Source organism: Cyrtonyx montezumae, unplaced genomic scaffold (assembly GCF_038088225.1).
Source record: "Cyrtonyx montezumae isolate F1298 unplaced genomic scaffold, pur_monq_1.0 scaffold_17, whole genome shotgun sequence".
Taxonomy (NCBI): domain Eukaryota; kingdom Metazoa; phylum Chordata; class Aves; order Galliformes; family Odontophoridae; genus Cyrtonyx; species Cyrtonyx montezumae.
Genome location: NW_027071903.1, coordinates 22,809,530 through 22,830,951, shown reverse-complemented (window position 1 = coordinate 22,830,951; position 21,422 = coordinate 22,809,530). Strand labels below are relative to the sequence as shown.

The 21,422-nt window shown below is 43.3% G+C and overlaps 2 protein-coding genes across 2 annotated transcripts in view; both read left to right on the top strand.

Annotated features, from left to right (window-relative positions):
* RNF111 (ring finger protein 111) overlaps positions 1-21,422 on the top strand; it is a 174,653-nt gene that overhangs the window by 150,245 nt on the left and 2,986 nt on the right. The gene's annotated exons all lie outside the window — the stretch shown is intronic.
* LOC136046926 (neuronal acetylcholine receptor subunit alpha-7) overlaps positions 15,146-21,422 on the top strand; it is a 41,085-nt gene continuing 34,808 nt past the window's right edge. Inside the window, exons 1-2 of the mRNA XM_065733806.1 lie at positions 15,146-15,200; positions 16,180-16,319. Coding sequence (XP_065589878.1) covers positions 15,146-15,200; positions 16,180-16,319 — 195 coding nt within the window. The remainder of the gene's footprint in view (positions 15,201-16,179; positions 16,320-21,422) is intronic.

The window sequence follows — 21,422 nt, the reverse complement described above, 5'->3', positions numbered from 1 at the left end:
CATTTTTTCCTAGCGGATACATGGCTTTTGAACACAGAATAAGAAAAAAACAGGGAATCCAAAGATCTGCTAACCCCTTCCAAACCAGCATGAATCAGGAGGTACCCTCCAGTCCCTGAAGGAAAATTCCCCTCTCAAAAAACTCCTCAAAAAGTTCAGTAGAGAGCTCAGATTATGGAAGCATTAACAGAAGCAGGAATTTCAGGGGTGTCTGCAATTTCAAACCATGCTACTGTAGTTGCATAAATCTAAAGCCAAATATCTTAACAGTGTAACAGCTTCCAGCAGCATGAGATAAAGACAGCAGATAGGAACTGGTGCAACGGACAGCTTTAAATGCTGAAACATCTTTGTGGTTGAAATACAAGAGTTGCATTTCCAGATTAGTAGACTTTTTCCCTCTTCTCTTCACCACTTTATAGAAGTTGCCATTAAAAATGCCAGTAATAGTGCAGCTGAAAGCAACTATGAGTAGAGTACATAGTGAACCAACAGAGCCCAAACCTTTAAACTTACAAATAATATCACTCAGGTGGGATAGAAGAAAATGATATCATGATGCCAGTACTTTCGACTTGCATTTCAGGGAGCATTTGCTAACACACTTGAATATATGGGATTCAGCTCTGACTATCATTAAATTACAGCCAAATCAATCCAAATGACAAAGCAAATACAAAGCAGAACCCTTTCTAATACAACAAAAAGAAATGGTATTATGCACAGTGAATGGAAGAACTCTTGCTGGGACACGGAGACCAGGAGTTCACATGGAAGCCTCAGGCTAATTATGACAAGGGTTTGTAAGATGGCTGCATTGCCTAAATAGCTGACCCCAGTAAATCAGAAAAAAAAAAAGCCAAGCAAGAACACTACCACGTACCTATATTGCTGCTCAGAGCTACTTACTGGGTTTATTTTTCTAAAAATAAAAAAAAAATAGCTTTCTGAGAAAATATAGGGCCTTCATCTGGAGGTGAAAAAATTAAAAAGATGATCTTGACTTCAATACCCAATTGTTTATATAGTGCAGTTTGATATTGTTGATATTTAGTAGTCACATGGTGATGTAATTCAGTGGACACGGTTTTGACATTAGAGAAAAACAGTATGAAAGAAAACAGAGCAGCATACTCATGTTACACCAAGTCAAACTGAACCAACCTTCTCTCAGTCTCTACACTTCTGTTAGCAGTCAGCAACAGAGAATTCTCTCCTTACCTTTGAATTAAAGTGCTCAGAAAATACACATTCTAATTACAGAAGTGTACAGTAAAAGACATGAAAAGCAGTTGATGTCCTCCTACGCATAGAGAAGAGGATCCTCCTATGACCTTCTCTGTGGCGTATGAAATCTAGAGGCAATTTCAAAGAAACTCACAGAAATTCAGTGAGAGTCCTTTATTAAATTGGCCACTGGGTGTCACCGTTACTCCTGTCAAGGAAAGGAAGGCGCTGGCTGTACTGGGGCGGTCCCTGACAGTACCACTGCTTCCAGGCTCACCCCAATTTAAGAAATATCACATTTGGATAAAGGAAGAAAAGAACATTCCAAAGACATAACTTTCTAAAGTTTCAATAAAGACTGACGTTTCATTAAGTAGAATTCTGAGGAGGATTGGTGTGATCCTTCAGACTGTGCAAGGAACACTGAGTGGAAACCAAAGTCTTTTGCTACCATTTCTGTCAGCAAAACTTAGATCAATACACAGCATTAAAAGGTAAGGTAAAACTGGATGAAATTTACTGGCAGTTCTTCTCAAATACAGGATCTTAAATTCATACAAAGCTCAAAGGCCAACATGCATTTCAAACAGATCATCTCAAGAGCAGCTGCTGATATGCAGGGCTCTTATCCCAGCACTGCCTCCCCTCCTGAGAGGGGCTTTGGCACGAGGACCATGGCATAATCCAAACAGTTGCTAGCAGATGATGCTCTGGGCCTAGTACAAAATGCTGCTCTCAATCCATGCAAGGATTATCTCAGTATAATAATTCTGGAATAGCCTTAAACAGTGGAAAAATACTTGGGAGAGCCATAACTTTAGCTTGCATAGATCAGTGGGAAACAAACAAACAAAAAAAGTGCTTTGAGCTCAGTGAAACATCACTGATGCACACAAAACCAAGATCTAGTTTCAATAAGAAAATCAAAGCAGTAATTGTCGTAACACAGAAAGCCTATAACAAAGCCATGAGAGACATCTGGAACCCAGCCAGCTTGCTGGAGACAGACTAGAGTCAGGTTTGGTCAGGCTGCAGGACTCGTACAGTCAGACACTGGATGCTGTGTGATGGAATGTGTATGAAAACAAGGAAGGAAGATTGAGACTCCTTCATAGACTGAGAAAATGATGCCAAACCTGTATAATTCCAACAGCAATTTATACTGAGCTGAGCTAGTACTTCACTCTGGCTTTTTCTGTAGTTTCAAGCACTACAAGCATCTCAGCACTGGCCTATTCTTGCCCATGTGGGTCCTGAAGGAAGCTTTCAGGAAATTAATACATGAAGAAATTAGACCTAAACCAAAACATTACAAATGAAATCATCTACAACACATTAAGACAATAAATCTGTACTCACATCTGGCATCTATATATACCCACACACAGAGTCAGAACAGCCTCACAGGTGAAGCAGTTTCCTTAAGCTGGGACTCACCATCGCCCACATCCCTGCCCTGTTGCTGTGTTGGTGCATGTGTGAGCAGCTACAGAGGATGCTCCATTTGCTGCAAAAACTTGATGGGTTCAACAACTGCAAATGTTAGAATATCCACATCTGCATACGTAACACTGAATTCCTACGTAGCCCCATACTCCTTTCTTGTTCCCTAGGTCTGAGATTTATAACTCCAGGACATTGAGAGCACCTGTTGTAATACATAAACCATGACATTCTAAGAAGGTATAACAAAGTAGAGCATTAAAAAATGCAGGTAGATGAAAACAGCAGAAGTTAAATATTTTATGCTACTGTCACATTCTTAAAAGGTAGATGCCAACTTGTTTACTACTACAATTCATAAACCTTATTCAGTTCATAAAGATCTTATGGAGGAAAACTGTCTACTTCGTATTTTGTACAGTTCTGAATATGTGGAGCACTGTGACCCAATTCCACACATGCTTTCCTTTCAGAGATTAATCTCACTAAATTGAATGTGGCAGCTCCCAGCATATACTAAGCTGCTTGCTTACCTCTTTGCACGTATAACATTTCACATTGCAAAATAAAAGTGATAGTTGGTCTCTGGTATGGTCTCCTGGTATCTTGTCACATCAACAGCACAAAGAACCCCAAAAATAAACCAATCCAACCACAAGGTAACACCTGGGGCTTCCAGTTATCATGAACTAACAAGACAAAAAATGTATAATGTAACGTTATCACCATTAAGTTGTGTTAATTTTTAACCCAGAATAAAGGAAGACCAGGAAGAGCAAATAATACTGACAGAGCAAAGTGCTGGGGCACTAGAACTCCCAATCCATTGGGCCCACAATTTATAGCTTTGTGCTCTTTGTTTCAGTAAACTACCTAGTAGCAAATTGATTATTTACATTCATGAAGTTGCCCTGGCTGTGCTGACTCCAGCACCACATTAAATTCAAATCAAAATGAGGATAAGAGAGGAAGGATTTGGGCATCATACAATCCCTGAGGCCCTACTGTCACCTGATGTCACTGCTGTTCTTGTGAAGCCAAGGCAGGCAGGCTGCATATCTGCATGAATTGGCAGCTCTGGAAAGACTCTGAGCAGGCAGGAAATGCTTAGGGGATTCACACACAACATTTTTCTAAATCAAAACACATTTTATGGATTGCAGTTGTTAGAAGAAATTCATTAACCAAGGCAAAAATATAGAGACTTTAAGCACGAGTCCCTCTGCGGCCTGCAGTGAAAGCCTGAGACTGCTCCATATCTGTACACAAACAAATGGGAATGCCACACAGCAAGCAGCAAATCAGGGAAAAAACAACCACCAGATCCTCCAACACCTGTGCCATGGTTCACAATAAAGCATAACCATCAGGAAAACTCCCTAAATATGAAGTTAGTGGTTTGATACACAACGTCTTAAACCCAAGCAGAGGACAAACAACTCACATGTTTAATGACAATTATGAAGCTCTTCCTGCTTGTCAATGGCTCTGAAAAAGGTCTTCATTGTGCTTACAGAGAAACAAATGAGGATTTGAGGTAAGTCCTAAACGAAGGGGATAAGAGTGGAGTCATCTGTACTACATAACTTCACATCTGGTGAGGATGACAAAATGTCATGGTACTAAAACCAGAACTGCAGGACTTTAGAAAACATCATCATTCAGAAGGTTATAATGGAGAAATGAAGAAAACTCACAGCTCTTCTCATCTGAGAACCTTTCCCTAGAAAAGCATTCAGAAAAGCAAGTAAAGGTGCATTAGAAGAGTGGGCCTGAGTGGAGGGGTTTGGCACCCAGGGAACTTTTCAGCCCAGGGCCACACGGGCATTAATTGCAAATGACAAACCAATGCAACTGTTACTTATACTTTACTCACAGACACATGAAGTGGATAATTCTGGAGCCTGCATGCACACATACATTTGGCATCTCAGCATGCATGCAGCTTCATGCAAGGTGAGCTTGGTTATCCCTTAGATGAAGTGGCATTTCAGCCGGTGAGGCTTTACATTATATACATAAACATACCTTGTAATAAAGGCTCAATTTCACCAGTAATACAAACATCAGTTTAAACAACCATTCTAATTTTCCCAATGAATTTTGAATTATTTTCTGTAAGGTATATGAGACAAAGATAACATAAGTGCCTTCAGTACAGATAGGGAGAGAAAAGGACAAAGTTGAAGCCTGCACATAATCCCCAGTATTTCTTAATCTTTTTGCCTTAGGTGGCTCAGTACTCAGTGCAACACTCTTCACAGAACCCATTCCAGCCTCTCTGTGAGGAATATAATAGGCACCTGAATCAAACTGGGAACTCTGCATGGTTAGTACTGCAGTCTCATAGAGCCATAATCCTTTAGTTAGGTAGCTCAGGGCACAATTAGGAAGATGGAGCTATCCCTTGCAGACCCAGGAAAGAGGAGATCCAGAAGCAGAGCTCTACAGACTATTTCATCATGCTAGCTTTAAATTGTATTTTGTTTGAATTCAACAGAGCTTTCCCAGAAGAAAGCTCCCCAGAATCACATGTCAAGTTTGCAAGACAGTCAAAGAGGAAAACTGAGAACTTACCTACCTGTCATCTTCTTCCACCTTGCTTTGTGTTTCAGCTGCATCAGTCAAACTATTGCATTCCTGCTTTTCTCATGAGCTGGCATGCAGTCCCTGTTGAAAAAAATAAATGAATAGAAGTTACCTGAAAATCCCTCAGTGGTTTCTGAATTACAGAAGCACCTGAACACATGCTGGCACCAACAATGAGATGTTCTATGAACTTACAGACTTTATTAAAAACAACACAAATCACAGCATAGCAAATCTGCAAGCATACATTTTCTTAACAGAGCAAATGCCATATTAAAATCTTATCCAAAATTCATCTAACCTTTCCCTCAAAGTAAACTGTACTAGCTAGGCAGGTAGCAATTCAATCATTATTAAAAAAAAAAAAAAGCTACTGCTCACAGGACAAATACACTCCATTCTCCTCAGAGAAGTCCTGCTGCTTTCTAGAACCTGTAACATCCTCCTGAAATTAGGAAACTGATACAATTACATTGGTATTTAGGGTTGAATTTGGCAACCCAATGCATAAATCAAAGATACCACTATATGCAGACAAAGAAGCTACAGAAAACCTTGGGCAGCTCAGAATGCATAAGAGAAATGAATGATTCCTGGAGGGACTCGACTTCAGACTAGGTCAACAGTAAGGAAAAATGCATTGCTGCCAAACTGCTGCTCAGTGAGCTGTCCAAAGGGAGATGATGCTGACAAGGTAGTTAGCAGTCCTGTATCACAACACACCACGACGTGCTCAGTGGTAAGTTAACACCTTTGCCTGGTTTATATAAGACACATTTGGCTGATTCTCCATTTTACAAGAGACATTTGGGGAAACACTGTTCTTGCAACATGCTTATCTGGGGATTTCTGGGCTTTGATATTCAAAACTTCCAAACCAACCCCTTTAAATGAGCTCAGTACACTATATTTAAACATTAAAATTAATGCAAGAAATACTGTAATTTTTTTGAAACAATGCTCAAGTGATTTATTAAAAGCCACACTCCTAAGAATAAAATGCAGCAGTCTGCTTAGAAAACCTGCTCTTAGGCATTGAAATTCACTGGCTTTCCTTAAGACTTAAGCTCCCAGGTGATCAGAAGCTCTGAAAAATGTATGACGTGCTGTAGTGCTTTTGAAAACTGCACTATTATTAATGTATTTTATCTATGGATCGTCATCATGTGAATGCACTGAAATCTAGGTTATAAATATCACTACCACAGACCATGCATCAGCAAATTGATAAATTAAATTAAAATATTCAAGCTATCTCAGCTGCTTATAAGCTATCCTTGCAGCCTGGCACTAGCAATGCCATTGTTGCCTCTGACCTGCCACACTGCATTATCTTCATAATTAAGCAGGAATCCAGAGTAACAGCCTTGACCGTGACAAAGATAGCCTCAAATTGCAGCCGTTAAAGAGATCCACAGTATTTTTATTTAGGCATCCCAGAGGACTTTTTAGGAGCAAGAGCTTCGAATAAAGACTAAGATTCACTTAGGTGAATTAGCAAAAGCAGGAACACTGCTTTACTTCGGAATGTGCTCTCTGTATGTACTAATAACAACAACTCTCTGAAGGCTCAGCTTCTTTAAATGAAGTCCAGGTATCCAAACATCTCTGGTTGAAAAGTCGACTTAAACTATGACAACAGAAAGCTTTCCATAAGCTCTCTTACATGTTTTGCTGCATTCCCTCGGTCCAGATTACAACAACAATTTTTCTTATGCTTTTATCATTATCAATGACTCAAACTCAATACCAATAACTGTTACCAAAACTGTGGATTTGGCCTCTTTGCATCCATGCCAGCAAGACATGAAAAAGAAGAAACACAGAGCTGTATGAAGCAAGGCTACCTTTGAATGTAAGAAAGCATTCCAACTATGTTTTTCTAAGCAGTAGATGAATTTTTGGTCAGGTTTTTAATCCATAATCCATTAGACATTATCTTGTATCTTATAACTATTCAACCAGTGGTCTAAAACTCCTCCTGCAAACTGAGTGCTTTAGGAAACACCTGAAAGCTTATTCAAGCCTGAAAAACACCTTCAACATAATTAAAATGTCTCAAAGAAACAAAGCTACTCCTTTCTCTTTCTAAATCATGGCCCCATTCTCCTCTTCTCCATTTATTTTCATCCTCCCTATCGTACTAGAAGGAAGTTTTTGAATAGATTTGTCCATAACAATTGTAGGAACAAAGTGTGCTGTTTTACATATAATTTAAGCACACTGAAAGCAATTTGCATTCACTCATGTCTACAGAACCCTCTTGATTTCACTGGAAAACAGCAGTTTTATTTTAAGAATGATCACTTTAAAATTAAAGGAAGGCCTGTTGCCAGAAAAATCTTCCCCTTGTGTATGTGTCTGATTTCAGTGCTACGAACAGTTTGCTCACATAGTTCCTTCACGTGTCTGTGCTGTGACCATCATCAAGCCATTTCTGCTGTAGGTCGTTGACTGCTGAGGAGATAATTCACATACGGCTTCAGACTCCAATTACATGTGTTACTCCAGCATCTGATTGTAAGACACCATTCCCGTGAGCACACCATTCCCTCTTGTGAATGCCCATCAGCTCAGCTCCGTGGCACTCGCTGCTCAGCAAGCTTCATTTCAGTCAAGCACCTCAGTGTTCTGATCAATGTGGAAATAAGTGAGTCCCAAACACGTGCACCAAAACACACCCCAATAATCCCTCAGGACTACTGATAGATAAGCCATACACTATGCAGGCTGTGTGTGAGCCAGAATCCCCAGGCAGCCTGCTACAGCAGAGGCACAAGGCCTACTCCCCATGCAGAAAGGGGGCTAACAGCTGGAGCGGAGCACAGGGAGCCAGTACACACAGCTCTGGGCTCTTTCCCACTTCCATTTACAACAGTCAGAACTGCTCGTGTACATTCTTCTGCTTCGTGATGAATGCTGCTGACACTCGCGACGCCCACCAACAGTCCCTGGCTGTGCAGTCAGTGTGATGTGATGAGTAGACTGGCTGGCTGGTCTTCTTTGAAACCAGGAATGAGTAGGAAAAATCCCACTCACGCTGTCACAAGCAATAACACCAGAAGTGCAGCTGGAAGGACCCACTACTCGTACACGCCTGGCTGTTTCTGAGAGCCCTGGGAGGCAGTGGGCCCTTTCTGATGGCTCTGCCCTGTACTTACGAATCAGCAAACCCGTACCACATCTTCCTCGGTGCTTTGCACGTGCTGTGCCTGGGTCCCTATTTCTGTATTGAGATGAAAGAGACTGCACTCGGTGGTTTGAATTATTTGCAGAGAATTTTCCATCAAAACATATGCCTAAGGGAGTTCCAGCTCCTTCCCCAGTGCTACAGCAGCACCCACTATCTATCTCACACCCTCGGTGCCTCTGACCTAAAGCCCAGCTAAATAATGCTTCCCTCATTCTTTCCCTGTGGTATGTCTGCACTCATGTACAGGGCCATTTTATCAAGAAGTATTAGAACATGAATTAAGACAAATAATGAAAAGGCAAATAAGAGACTGCAGAAGTAGACAGGCAGAATGAAGCAGCTGCCCAAGACAAGGAAAAGGATTCAGTCCAGCAGTAAACAGGCAACAACAGACATTGCCAGCCAGAACTGCTCAGGAAAGCATTTGCTTTGCTTAGGGGTCTCCTTTTTTTCACTGAAGGAAGTTACTTTAAAACGTGGTCTTCTGAGACCAAATGGATTTTTATTTCAGAGTCACACGTTCTAATTCAGGTGTGCTGTGACAACCTGCCATCCCACAAATGTAACTAAGTGATCTTCAGACTAACAACTGTTCAGATGACCAGAAAAACAGACTGTAATTGATGAGATTCAGTAATTGCTTAAGTAAACACAACGGCCATGATGTGCCTTGGCCTCTCTCACACCCAGAGATCTGTTGCTCCTCGTCAGCAAATGATCTGGTAGTGGCTCACGAGTTCCTCTTAGTCCAGTAAGGAATCACTCTTTGAAAATCTCCCTGCCTCTGAAGGATCCAAACGTGCAGTACTCAGACACAGAAATTATGCATTTTTTGTTTCCATTCTCTGAATGCTGCCCTTTATAAGACGTGAAGCTGTCACTATTTGGAAGCAAAGAGCACCTAGCACTGCAGCACAACAAGCAGCTGCTGGCTGAGCCATGCAGGATGAGCTTTGCTGCAGTCTCCAGTGAACTGTTGTGGCATTTGTCCCTTTGTAGGCTTCTGGTGACACCAGTGTGCTGGGCTGGCACAAAGGATGCAGCTATAGAGAAAGGACACAATTTCATTTAAAACAGACAGTGATATAGGAAGTCTGCTCCAAATGCTTGAAAAAATACCAACTGCACCTTCAGCAGTGATTAATTAAAATCAATCATATGTGTACCAGGCTCATTTAATGTGAGTGTGGTACCGAGACTTGTGGCAGAAGCTGGGAGAAGTACCAGGGAATGCTGGCTTTTACAATGTATGAACTTGCAAATCTGCAGTGCAAGCACTTCAAGACCAATCACAGAGACCTGAAGTAATATGAAATTCTTTCTCCCCTCAGCCATATTAAAAATGTATTTATGTGACAAACCTATGCATAAGCCTTAGTGTTCTAAAGGAAAAAAAATCAGCATTCTTTAGAAGAAGAGAACATCCTGACTTCTTTTTGTTTTAGAAACCCCGTCTGTAGAAACATGACTTCCTAAGTCTGCGCTGGTTCCTATCCCCTGCCTCATCTACATCTCCACAGTTCAAATGAAATTGCTTCTAGTTCTGGTACAACATTACTTAACATTACTGCCTGGAAAAAAAAAATCATTGTTCAAACATTTCCATCTGTGAAAGGATTAGAGCTTAGCATTGTGGTCAAAGTGCCATTACTAAGGTCTTTGCAGATAAAACCAGCCTCTTTTGTGGAATTCATGTTATTTAAATTTTACCAGATGGCAATTTTTTCAGTAAAGAGAAATTTGCAGTACGTTGCTTTAGGACAAGATAAATAAGGTTGATTTTCAGATGCTTTTAGATGAGGAGCTGTTCAAGCCGCAGGCCTAACATGCAGATTTCTTGTCAACTTTAATTAGCTTCTGTGAACCTTACATTATGAAGTTATTTAAAATTAACCAGGGTGAAGAAAATCCATTTTGCCAACTTTCAGTTGTTCACACTCATGCAAAAAGATGGCAAAGGGACCATGTGTGGCTGTGAACTCTGAGTCAGTGAGAAACAAGAGCCAAGCCCAGGGATTACAAAATGACACAAAGGGACTGGAAATGGCAGAGGCTAAATGAAGAGGAACAAGTCATTCCTTTTATAGAATCAAAGTGGAAATGTGCTAAGCATGACATAAATGAAAACTAGTGAGAGCCTTCAATGGAAAAAAGCAGGGTTGGGTAGCAGTGCTGAGAAACCCCTGCAGCTGCTTGGTGTGCCTCCTGCCCTTCAGACACAGGAGCAGCCACATTACTCAGCCTTAGCTCCAGCTACCAGAAGAGTCTATGTTTTCCTTGCACACATTTCCACAGTGTTGTTCCCACTGCTGTTTAATAGCTATACTCATACACTAATGTATGTATATGCTAACAGCAGTAAGGGATGAGGATGAAATCCAAAAGCTGCTGGCATTATAGAAATAGCCATGGGCACTCTTCACATTACACAAATTACACAAATTCATTAGGCAAATTTTACAAGTCATTATTCTTCACATAGGAGCACTGTTGAGAAATGCTCTTTGATGTTGCTTTTTGCAAAATGGGGGTGCAACAGCTTTGTTATTTTTACACAGCAGAGAGTTTGTGCCCTTTTTTTATCCTTTCCAACCAAAAACCAATTTGGGGAATGTATTGTTTTCTGGAAATCACATATTGCTGCATGAACTAAGAATTTACTAAGAGATAACCTTCATGAACTTCTGTTAGAAATTGAATGTATAGAAAATAAAGCTCAGTTACAAAAATAGCCAGATTTCAAAGCACCAATTTGTCCTTCAATAGAAAAGCTATCACCAAAGCTGTCTGCTACCTCTTGGCAACGACGGAGCACTGTTGTGTGTCAGGACATTTTTTAGGGCATGGAAGAAAATTGAAGTTATCACAGATACATTCTACTGCTTGTGAAAAATAAACCAGAGGGAGTAACTAATAACATGGGACTCCTTTACTAACACTACATAAAAATCCAAAAACAAAGGTAACGATCAAAAGAGGTAATTAGTTAAATTTGAATAACATTAACATGAATGTAGGGATGTCTCATCTAACACGTGCTGTGAGTAACCATCTGAAATCCTTGCCTGGTCTACCCTCTTCCCTAAAAGAAGGAGAAGCAGTCTTATTTTTGCACATGGAAGCCCTGGGTCCACACAATTTCACAATATTTATATCAAAGTTAGAGAGTGCTGCAGGCACTTTCAGACTGTGTATCAGATGGTCACTTCTCCCAGCCTAAGCTCAGGGCTGTCTTACTGTCTTTGGTCTCATGAGGCTGCTGCATGCTTTTGCATGCTTGCCTGTAACCTGTGCAGACAGAAAACAAGGATACTCCTCACACTCGAGGATATTACAATCCCTGGACGACTGCAACATCTTATAACCACCACATGAGTCACTCTTAATGAGCTTCAGCCCCTGGTTCTTTTAACTTACCAATGTCCAAGATCAGCCTTATATACAAACTGGGAAATATCTTACAGTTTTCTGTAGAGTCACGAATCCAAAATGCCAACGTGTTTCTGCAATTGCTTTGTGCCTCTTGAAATAGTATCTGAGTGAGGATGTGTGCCTTTTGCACAAGATGCACACACTTCTATGCTTACTAGATAAAGCAACAAAAAGCAGCATGCTGACATTAGGTAAATGCTATTGCCACAAGCACTATCTTAAGCCTGACCTTCCTGTGAAGATGTATGATCTCTGCATACTGCCTCTGTGAATATATTGGGTATTCACAAGCAAGACAGATGCACAGCTGCCTTGTCTAGTTATGTCCAGAGTACGCACCAAATGAGCTGCTGTTAAGGGCTTCTCCATATTCAGGCAAGCACCCTGAAGTGGTGGGAGTCCCACAGAAGTTTATACAGCTTGTAATTGTGAGACGAATTTGCATTCATCATTGTGTATAGAAAGACTTTATCTGAGAAGAGGTGATGGCTTTCTCCAAATCACCTGGCTAAATAATGTACAACTGAAAGAAGAATTGAAGCTCAGGGAGGAATGGGTCCTGTCTCTGGTGGGCGCTGGAGGCCAAGGAAACAGCCTCAGCTGCACAGACTGCACAGCTTTCTTTTCAGCTGGATACAGCATGCTTTCACAAAGTCAACATGTGTCACAAGAGGAGGCTTTAAGAGGACTTCTTGTGACATGAAATGTTAACTAGCCAGGATGACTACCAAAAGCAAACTCCAATGTTTTCTGCTGTTCCTGTGCATCACACCAGCAGCTCTGACTAGAAAAGCAAAAAATTGACAAGGGAATGCACCTAACCAAACTGCCTGCTGGGACTTAAAAGAACATGGCTTTCATCCTAATGAAGGACCTTGGCTGCTGATTGCCATTTGAGAATACTGGCAGCATGTAATTTCTAAAGTGCCTATAACATCTGATTCGGTAACATGAAAACATTCAAACGAGACCTTCACAAACAAACAGACAAGATCAAGATTTATCAAATAAATAGTTATGAATTATTCATTCAGTTCTGCTACTGGAATTCGGGGTTTCTGTATCATCCTCTGAAGAGCTTATCATTTTAATCTATTCTAATTAGGAGTTATATTTTTATTGATCTGTTCTCAGAAATGGAATAAACATTGAGTATTTTATGCAAACTACTGAAGTCTAACAGATTTTTCTTTATTGAACAAGTAATAATTCAGAAGACAACATTCTGAATATGAGAGTCTGGCCAGTGAGCTTGGAGGAGGAAAGAGGCAGTGTTGGCAGTACGGCTCTGAGTATTTCCACTCTACATTCCCAGTTGCTCTATGGTGTGGACACTCCTGGATGCACTGGTGCCCAACCACAGCAGCCCTGGGCTGTGTGGCCTAGAAGGAATGAAGAAGCAAGAAGGAAATGGAGAGGTCTGGAGATACAGGCTGGTGTGGCTTAAAGAGAAGGGCTCCTAAGGACCTCGGGCTGTGCAAGCCTCCCAATGCTTTCACTCTGATCTGCCTTCACCAGCTGTGGAGAGGCAGCTGTCAACAGAAGTACACAAAGGGAGCCAACAGCAGAGGTCAGCCTTGAACTGTGGATTTCCCCTCCAAATTTGCTTTCTGAACAATTTCTGCAGTTGACTGTGCACCTAGAAACATCTGAGGCATCTGTGGCATAACAGCAGATAACAAGAGGAAGAGGAAAGGAGTTTCTTTCCAAAATAAGAAGAGGTAAAATCCAGGTACTCAGAGCACCACCAGGTGAGGGTTTCATTACTGATGGATAACACTTGGCTGCTCAGAGAGGAGCATGGAGCTCCTAGCAACACACTCCTCCTCATGGCTAGCTGTTCCAGAAAGGTCAACATCGCACAGAAAAACAACAACAAAAAACACCCTGAAAGCAAAATAAAACTGCACCTAGACAAACTGTTCCAAACCACCTGAGAATTCTACTCATGTGCATTCCTACATCAGCTGGTCTTCGGGAGAGTCACTGCTGCCATTTGCGGATCTCCAGGTTGGCTCAGCAGAAAGGGGAATGGTTTGAACGCCCGATGCATGTGTGTGCTGGGTGCACAGGTTGCCCCTGTTCATCTGGTTCATGAGCTCAACATTTAAAAACATTAAACAGTGCTTCCATAAGTTAGGTCAGTGCTTAACACAAAACACATTACCTGGACTTTAAAATCTAGGAATGACCACGGGCTAATCGCCTGCTGCTCACTGCGTGGTTTGAAGAAAAAAGCATTTCGTTACCTCTCACAAAGGGAGGGCTCTTCGGTGTCATCCTCCTTTGAACAGCTACCTAGATCTTCATTTAATGCAGCAACAGAAGATGAAGGATTCGGGGGTTTGGACTGAATGCCTACAAACAGTATCACAAATGTTGGCTGCAAACGGGAACCTGATGGTCACCAAAATGCACTGAATTTTCTGGGCCTGCTTTCCAGCTGTGCAGCGTCGCACCTCCACTCTGGCATCATCGTACTCAGTCCCGCGTTTGTCAGGTGCTGAACACAGCACCCCTCAGCACAGGCTGTTTTTCCTCTATATGGACAAACCATTGCACACTGCTGAGCACTGAGCAGCCATGCGTGCTTCGGGAGAGTACCTCACTTTGCCCATCTCTCTCCGGGCCAAGATGTCAGTGAAGCCCAATTCCCACCCGGAGCCTCGCACGGGTTCCTCGCGCCGTTTCCCTCTCCCCAGACAGGGGCTCTCCCGCCCGGGTTCCTTGCTGCCCTTTGGGACCGCTTTTCGCAAAGACCGCCGCTGCTGACGTTGAATGGGAGAAAGACCGGGTCCCCGTGCGGGCAGGGGAGCAGGGTGGGCTGCACGGCGGCCCTGGGGAGCCGGCTCCCGCTGCTGGCGGCTGCCCGGGCCGTGCGGCAGTGCCGGCTGGCTGCGTGCCCGCCGTGCCCGGCCCCACCGCGGTGCCGCCGCCGTTCCCGCTGCGGGCGGGCAGCGCTCGGGGGCAGCCCGGGGCGGGGCGGGGCGGGCTGCCGGGGCTGCGGGCGGGTTTGCACGGGGAGGGGGCTCCCGCTCCGGTCTCTATAACGCCGGGGCTCTCCGCGCCGCCCGCAGTAGGCTCCCGCTCGCGGCTCCGCTCGGCGCCGAGCGCGGCACGGCAGCCATCCCCCGGCAGCGGGCGGCACCGGGCTCCGCCGGAGTCGGCACCGCAGGGAGAGCCCCGCGCGGGCGCAGGAGGGGGCCGGGCGGTGACAGGTCGGCGGCGGCTCCCGGCTCCGGCTGCCGCCGGGCTCCCGGGATGGGCCTCCGGGCGCTGATGCTGTGGCTGCTGGCGGCGGCGGGGATCGTGCGCGGTGAGTGGGGCCGCGGGCACGGCCGGGCAGGGGAACGGCGCGGCGGCGGACGGCCCCTCGGTGCTCTGCGGCCCCGGGAGGGGACCGGGGAGAGGGACGGAGCGAAGAGATGGCGAGACGAACTCCCCCAGAGCACTCTCGGTGTAGCCGCTGCAGGGCACGGGCTGTTGCCGCTTTACAGGGGGAAGTTCGGGACGGAAAATGAGAGGAAAGTGTCTGGAGTGGGGACAGGAGCAGGCACATCGGAGAACCTGTTCCTCTCTGACCCAGATTTCCTGTTCTCCTGAAACTGCCTCTGTGCACACTCTGCTCTGCTCCATCCGTGCAGAGCTCCTTCTCCCACCGTAGAAAATGGCAGAATAAAGATCCTCCCTGGATTCGATAGGATAGAAATCCCTGAATATTATCACGTACATTAATGTAGCACCTATCATCCCTGCCAGAGATCCAGTACCCACGCTTTGCTGATAGCTGCCTGCACAGAGAACAGAGCAGAGAGTACTCGCCCCAAAGAGTTCTCAGTCCGAAGCAGTAGGGCTGAGCACGGCTCAGCCCTAGCCAGGAGCCATTTTTCTTCCGTTGTCTTGTTGATGCTCCCTGCCATACCTGTGCACTGCCCTCCTGGTTATAGCTGTGCCAGGGCAGGTGCTGAAATACAGTGCACTGCCTCTTCCTCACTCCTGGCTGCTGGGCCAAAGGGTGCGTGTGCTCACAAAGGGTCACTGGCATTTAGAGTTTGCCGTTGCTGGCCAGCCAAGAAAGGAAATCCCCTTCGGGATGAAAAGAGTGGTAATGCATTTGGCAAAACATTTTGCCATTGCAGCTGGTGAACTATATGAATTCTGGTGGCGTTTTTCAAAGAATGCAGCATATAAAGTAATAATAGCTTCATAATATCGGATAGAATGAAAATAACATACGTCTGAGCCTTACTTTCCAATGCAGAATCCTAACGATTTCTCTATTCCTATGCCCAAAGAGTCCCTGCAAGGCGAGTTCCAAAGGAAGCTGTACAAGGAGCTGCTGAAGAATTACAACCCCCTGGAACGACCGGTTGCGAATGACTCCCAGCCACTCACTGTCTACTTCACTCTCAGCCTCATGCAGATCATGGATGTGGTGAGTCTGTAACCTTACAGGAAACTATTTCTTTAAGAAGATGGATTTTTTTCCCTTCCCAGAATGGAGGTATGAGGTGGGAAAGGAAGTCTGCAGGACCTGGGAAAGCACAAATAATTGAAGACGCAGTGACAAATTTTCACTGTCTCAAAAAAATAAAAATAATTTAAAAAAAAGGAAATGTAAAATTAACAGCAAAGCTCTTCTCCTTCCTCGAGCTCTTGCCAATATTCCCCTACACTCTTACCAGCATTAAATACATAAAAGAAGCTCAAGCTTTATTATACTTCGCTTTTTGAATCCTTAACTGTACTTAAATCCAACAAGTACACTACATGGGGGAATATGCAACGACAAAGGCAGTGGTCACTGATGGCCACTGAAGAGCTGCTTATCTGGGGATGGGGGAGCAATGAGGGGGAAGGAAGTTCAGTTCAAATTCTGAATTATATTGTTTCTTATTTTTTTAGACAAGATTTTTAAATTCTGTATATTTAATTTTTACCTGCTTTATTTACAGACACAGTTAGTTGGTATAGTGATGGATGTTCTTGTGCAGTGTCTGCCAGGCAGGATCTTTTGTTTTCCATTATGAGTAATTTAAGCTTCATTCTCTCACAGCTGCACAGAAATAAAACTACATGTAAGCAGGTACACTGTATTTAATTCTACTGAATTCAACTAGCTCTGGCCACTAGTAAAGAAGTGAATTTCTTTAAAGAAGCAGTTTCCCTCCAAATACCATCTTCTTTCTGTTAGATGCTTAAAGTTCAAGGCACAGTTCAGAAAAAGGATGGGATTATTCATGACAAGTAACTTGTTTTTGGTTCCCTCACAGGCTGCTGGTTGCCAAAATCCAGGTGTTGTTCATGTAGTATCTAAAGGCCAGCACACACATGGAACTCTGCAGCTTTAAATGCTTGTAGTTTCTATACATGTTTTTGCAAGTTTTAGACCTATTAGACCAAGGGTGAAAATTAGGATATGTATTTCCACTGTGATATCTACTATTTGCTGAGAGTAGATGGTTGTAATCAGTGACTTTTTTCAGTGTGAGTGCCACTGAGGCCAGCAGGCAAACACATCACTTATAGCCTGTCTGCAGCAGCTCAGGTTCCGTATGTGCAATAGCAGCCAGCCAGCAGAGCTGTATGTGTGCTTCTTTGAATGAAGGCAGGGGATGAACATGCTGTTCAGAGCACAACTGCCAGAGGTGCTGGTAGATGGACTCGTGCTGGCTGTGGCTGTACTGCATGGACAGCTGAGAGCTAGCAGAGCACAGCTCGATGATTATTTGACCCAAACTTAGGCACAAGACAAAAGCCTGTACCAGAGGTTCAAGCGGTGACAGGAGCATCATGCTACCTGTACGTGGGCATGCTTCTGTTGTTAATGATGCTTGTTATGGGTGAGCTTAGAGATTCTGAAAGAAGGAGATTTTTTCACGTTCAGCTCTCTGCAGATGCAGTAGGTGAATCTTGACACCAAGAGTCACAACAGACAAATAAGTAAGAAAATGAGGAAAAACACAAAAACAATAAATGATAGGGTGTTAACAAGAGATGTATTAATTTCTTGATTCGTCTTCTAATTGGATGCCTTTAGTTTGTGTGAAGTAAAAGCAAAGAGAGGCAGTGGGAGTTGTGAAGCCTGGCAGAGAACAGCAGGTGTGGGAAACTGAAGGTGGAGGGATGAAGGGCAGCATGGGACAGACAGTGCTTCAGAGGCCTAAATGCCTGAAAGTTACAGTTCAGGCTCTTGCTGCAGCTGCTCCTGCTGGCTCACACCTCCACAGGTCCCTCACCATGTATGGCAGGGAGTGTGGGGTCGGGGCAGAAGTAAACTTAAGGACCCCCAGGTCCCATATGGCCCTTCTGTATGGTTTTAGCTGCAGCCCAGCTGCACTCCCTGATTCAGCAGGAGGCCCTGTAGCAGCCTTTGCAGGGGCTCCTGCTGAATGGAGTTTCCAGTTCTGGCTCTTTCTTTCCTATCTGCTTGGTTTTAATTAGATTTTCATCTTGGTTAGTAATAGGCTAGAGTATCCAGGAAAGCTTATCCAGTTTGAAGGCCTATTAGTGCCTACTTAGCACTTAAAACATTTTCATGTACTTCTGCAGAAATCATGACCACATGGGATGCTTCAACTGAATCTTACACCAGGATTCAATAAATCCCCATCCCAACTACAAACACACTTCTTAGCACAGCCTTCTTCTGCAGCTCCCTCTGGGGAGCAGTCTCCAGCTGCTGGAGGACCTTCTGCTTTAGTACAGGACTGTGAGGTCTGCTTCAAAGGGCTTCTGCACAACCGTGTGTTCAGGAAACATTTATCCAGTACTTGGTTTGCTTTGATAGCCAGGAAAAAAACTTGGATGCTTTGGGGTTTCTGTTGTTTGCTTTTGTTATTGTTTGCACTACTATATACATAGGTTACTCTGAAAATAATGCCTCCTATTTATTGTCAGGGAAACTACAACCAGCACAAAGAGCACAATAATGATGTTTGATAGAGCAAATTCTCAGCTACACAACACTCTTTTTCACCATAGCCACCACCATTAGCTATGCACTTTCACCAGCAATGAACAAGAGCCTGCATGCCATGCTTGTAAAAACCAGCATCAGCAGAGGTGACCCACTGTCAATGTTGCCTCTGCTGAAACGCGCTGCCCACCACCTCGCTGTGCTCACACCCACTGGCTGGTCTCCATAAATGTTCAGCAAATGTAGATGAATGTCAACAGCTGCCATTTTTTCCACACAGAGACATTCAGTTCCACCCCTTTGCTTCATCCACACTTCCATGTCAGACGCCATTCTCAGACTGCCCCTCTGCTGCCATCTGTCACATGTATATTGTGGGCCAACAGCAAGCATTACTTTTGGAGCAGCTCTGATGTCATTCTATATAGACACATTCGGCCTGAATACATTAAACATCTTTTATATTACTAACTACTCTGGGAAATGTTTGTTGTATGGACAAATCCTCCTGCTGCTGACACAGGTTACAGAAGCCTTCCTTAATTCGTTGGTGAAAGAGTCCTGAATGGGATTAGCTGAACACCCTTGAGATTTCGTCCAAGCATAAACTGAATCTCTACCATAAAGGCTCCCCTTGCAATCCTACATCTGTTAAAGAGTGGGGCTTTCTCTTCCTCGTGCTCCTCACACAGGTAAAACTGTGTCCTTGTACTGTATGAGGAGATGGCTGTTGGATAAACAAATGACCGAAGGCCAGCAGATGGTCAGCTTCAGAGTTAAAATCTTCTGGAGTTGTCAGATTTAATAATAAAAAAGTAGAACTGAAGAGCAACTATCCATAGATCACTGCCCAATCTGGGTTCTCCACGATTGGCAGTCACGGCTAATGCGATTCGGAGTTTTTGATCTTCCGTGCCTTCCAAAAAAATCCCCCTCATTATCAGTAAGAAACTGCTGTTTTCGTCCTGGCAGTTTAGTTACAGCTCATTCTGCTTGCTATAAATCTGACTGCATTTATTTCTCTGAGATCTGGGATTGACAGGCAAAGAAAGAAACCAACCATGAAGTAAATTAAGCTTCACACTATAAAACAAATGAGTTTTCTTGATTGTCAACAAAAAGCAAACGCTAGTGGGAACAGCAGCTATTTGCAATAACAATTACTGGTGTAACAAGCTTGAAATAAAACATTTTACATCACACTATCTTGCAGTTTATATATTCACTGTAATGGTCTCCCAGCTGATACAAAGTAATCTGAGAGCTAGACCCATCCAGAGCAGCTCTGTACATCCCCTGCAGAACAGGCTGAATCCCAGCTACTGATGTCTTCAGTCTGAGTCTCAGCCATTCTGCTCTGACTTAGCTGACAGCAAAGGGGTGACAGGACGTGAAGCCCTTCCCAAATACAGTGGAGGTTTCCTACCTTACATTTTTAGTTTGATCTTTCTCTTCCAAGAACGAGCCGGTATTTCTACTCTATACTCGCAGATCTTCTTATTGATACTGAACATTTATATGCACATGAGTATCAGTACTACATAATGAGGGACCTGTATGTGTAAATTGCTCCCAACTTAGTTTAGTCCTGTAGAAAATCTAACTAATGAACCGTATAGTGAGGATGTGCATGAACATAGTAAATTATGTAAAGTACTGCTACCTAGGGGGGAAAAGAGTGGCAGCACGTGAAAAATGCGGTTTAGGGACACATTAATGGAGAGAGCTAGAAAAGTGGGGAGTGGTTAGCAGGGAGGTGGCACCGTGTGCATGGTAGGCATGAGAGACAGCAAAGGAGTCTGGGAGAAAGTTGGAATTTAAGCGTAAGAGGGCAGAGGGATGAAGTGGGAAGACAAATAACTGAAGTTTCTTTGTCAAGTCAGGGGAGAGATCCTAGGTATCTTTCTGTTCACCTTATTCCTATATGGCTAAATAAAAAAAAATTCTGCTCTTAAACCTTTGCAAATAACCTTACAATTAAATCATTCTGAATTGAAAAGAAAATGGAGACAGCCAACTGGCTACAAGTGCTCTTTAAGGACACTTGAGATATTATAATATTAGCAGATGAAATAAGTGGTCTCTTTGGTTTTTGTAATTATTTGCTTCAATTTTCTTGAAATAAGAAATGCCAAGCAATTTGTTAAAATAAATGATTACCTACTTCCTGTATGATTTGCTGAAATCTTGGTTCAAAAATCCTTGCAGGAAAGCAATGTATACTGAACTAATAGGCATAATAAACTTTTCTCTGGATCTGAATTAGAAAATGTATGGATACATCTGACTTAAGAAAACTAACTAGAATTTAAGAATAAGCATGGGAAGAAACTCCTGACAGACAAACACTAAGGATATCTGCATTCTTTAGTGGCAGTACAGGAAGTGGCATTAGTGGATAGCACAGTGTCAAAACAATACAGGACAAGATGTAGAGAAGCTACTTATTTTCTCTGCACCTCACCTGATGTAAACCCCATTACCTGCACAAAATGCTGGTCTTCAGCACCTGCCTTTTGGTGTAGGCACAGAATATGAACCTAGCCTATGCTTTGGAAACATCATTCAATATATGCATTTTTGTGGAACAGATTCCTGAAATGAGCAGTTTCCACACTG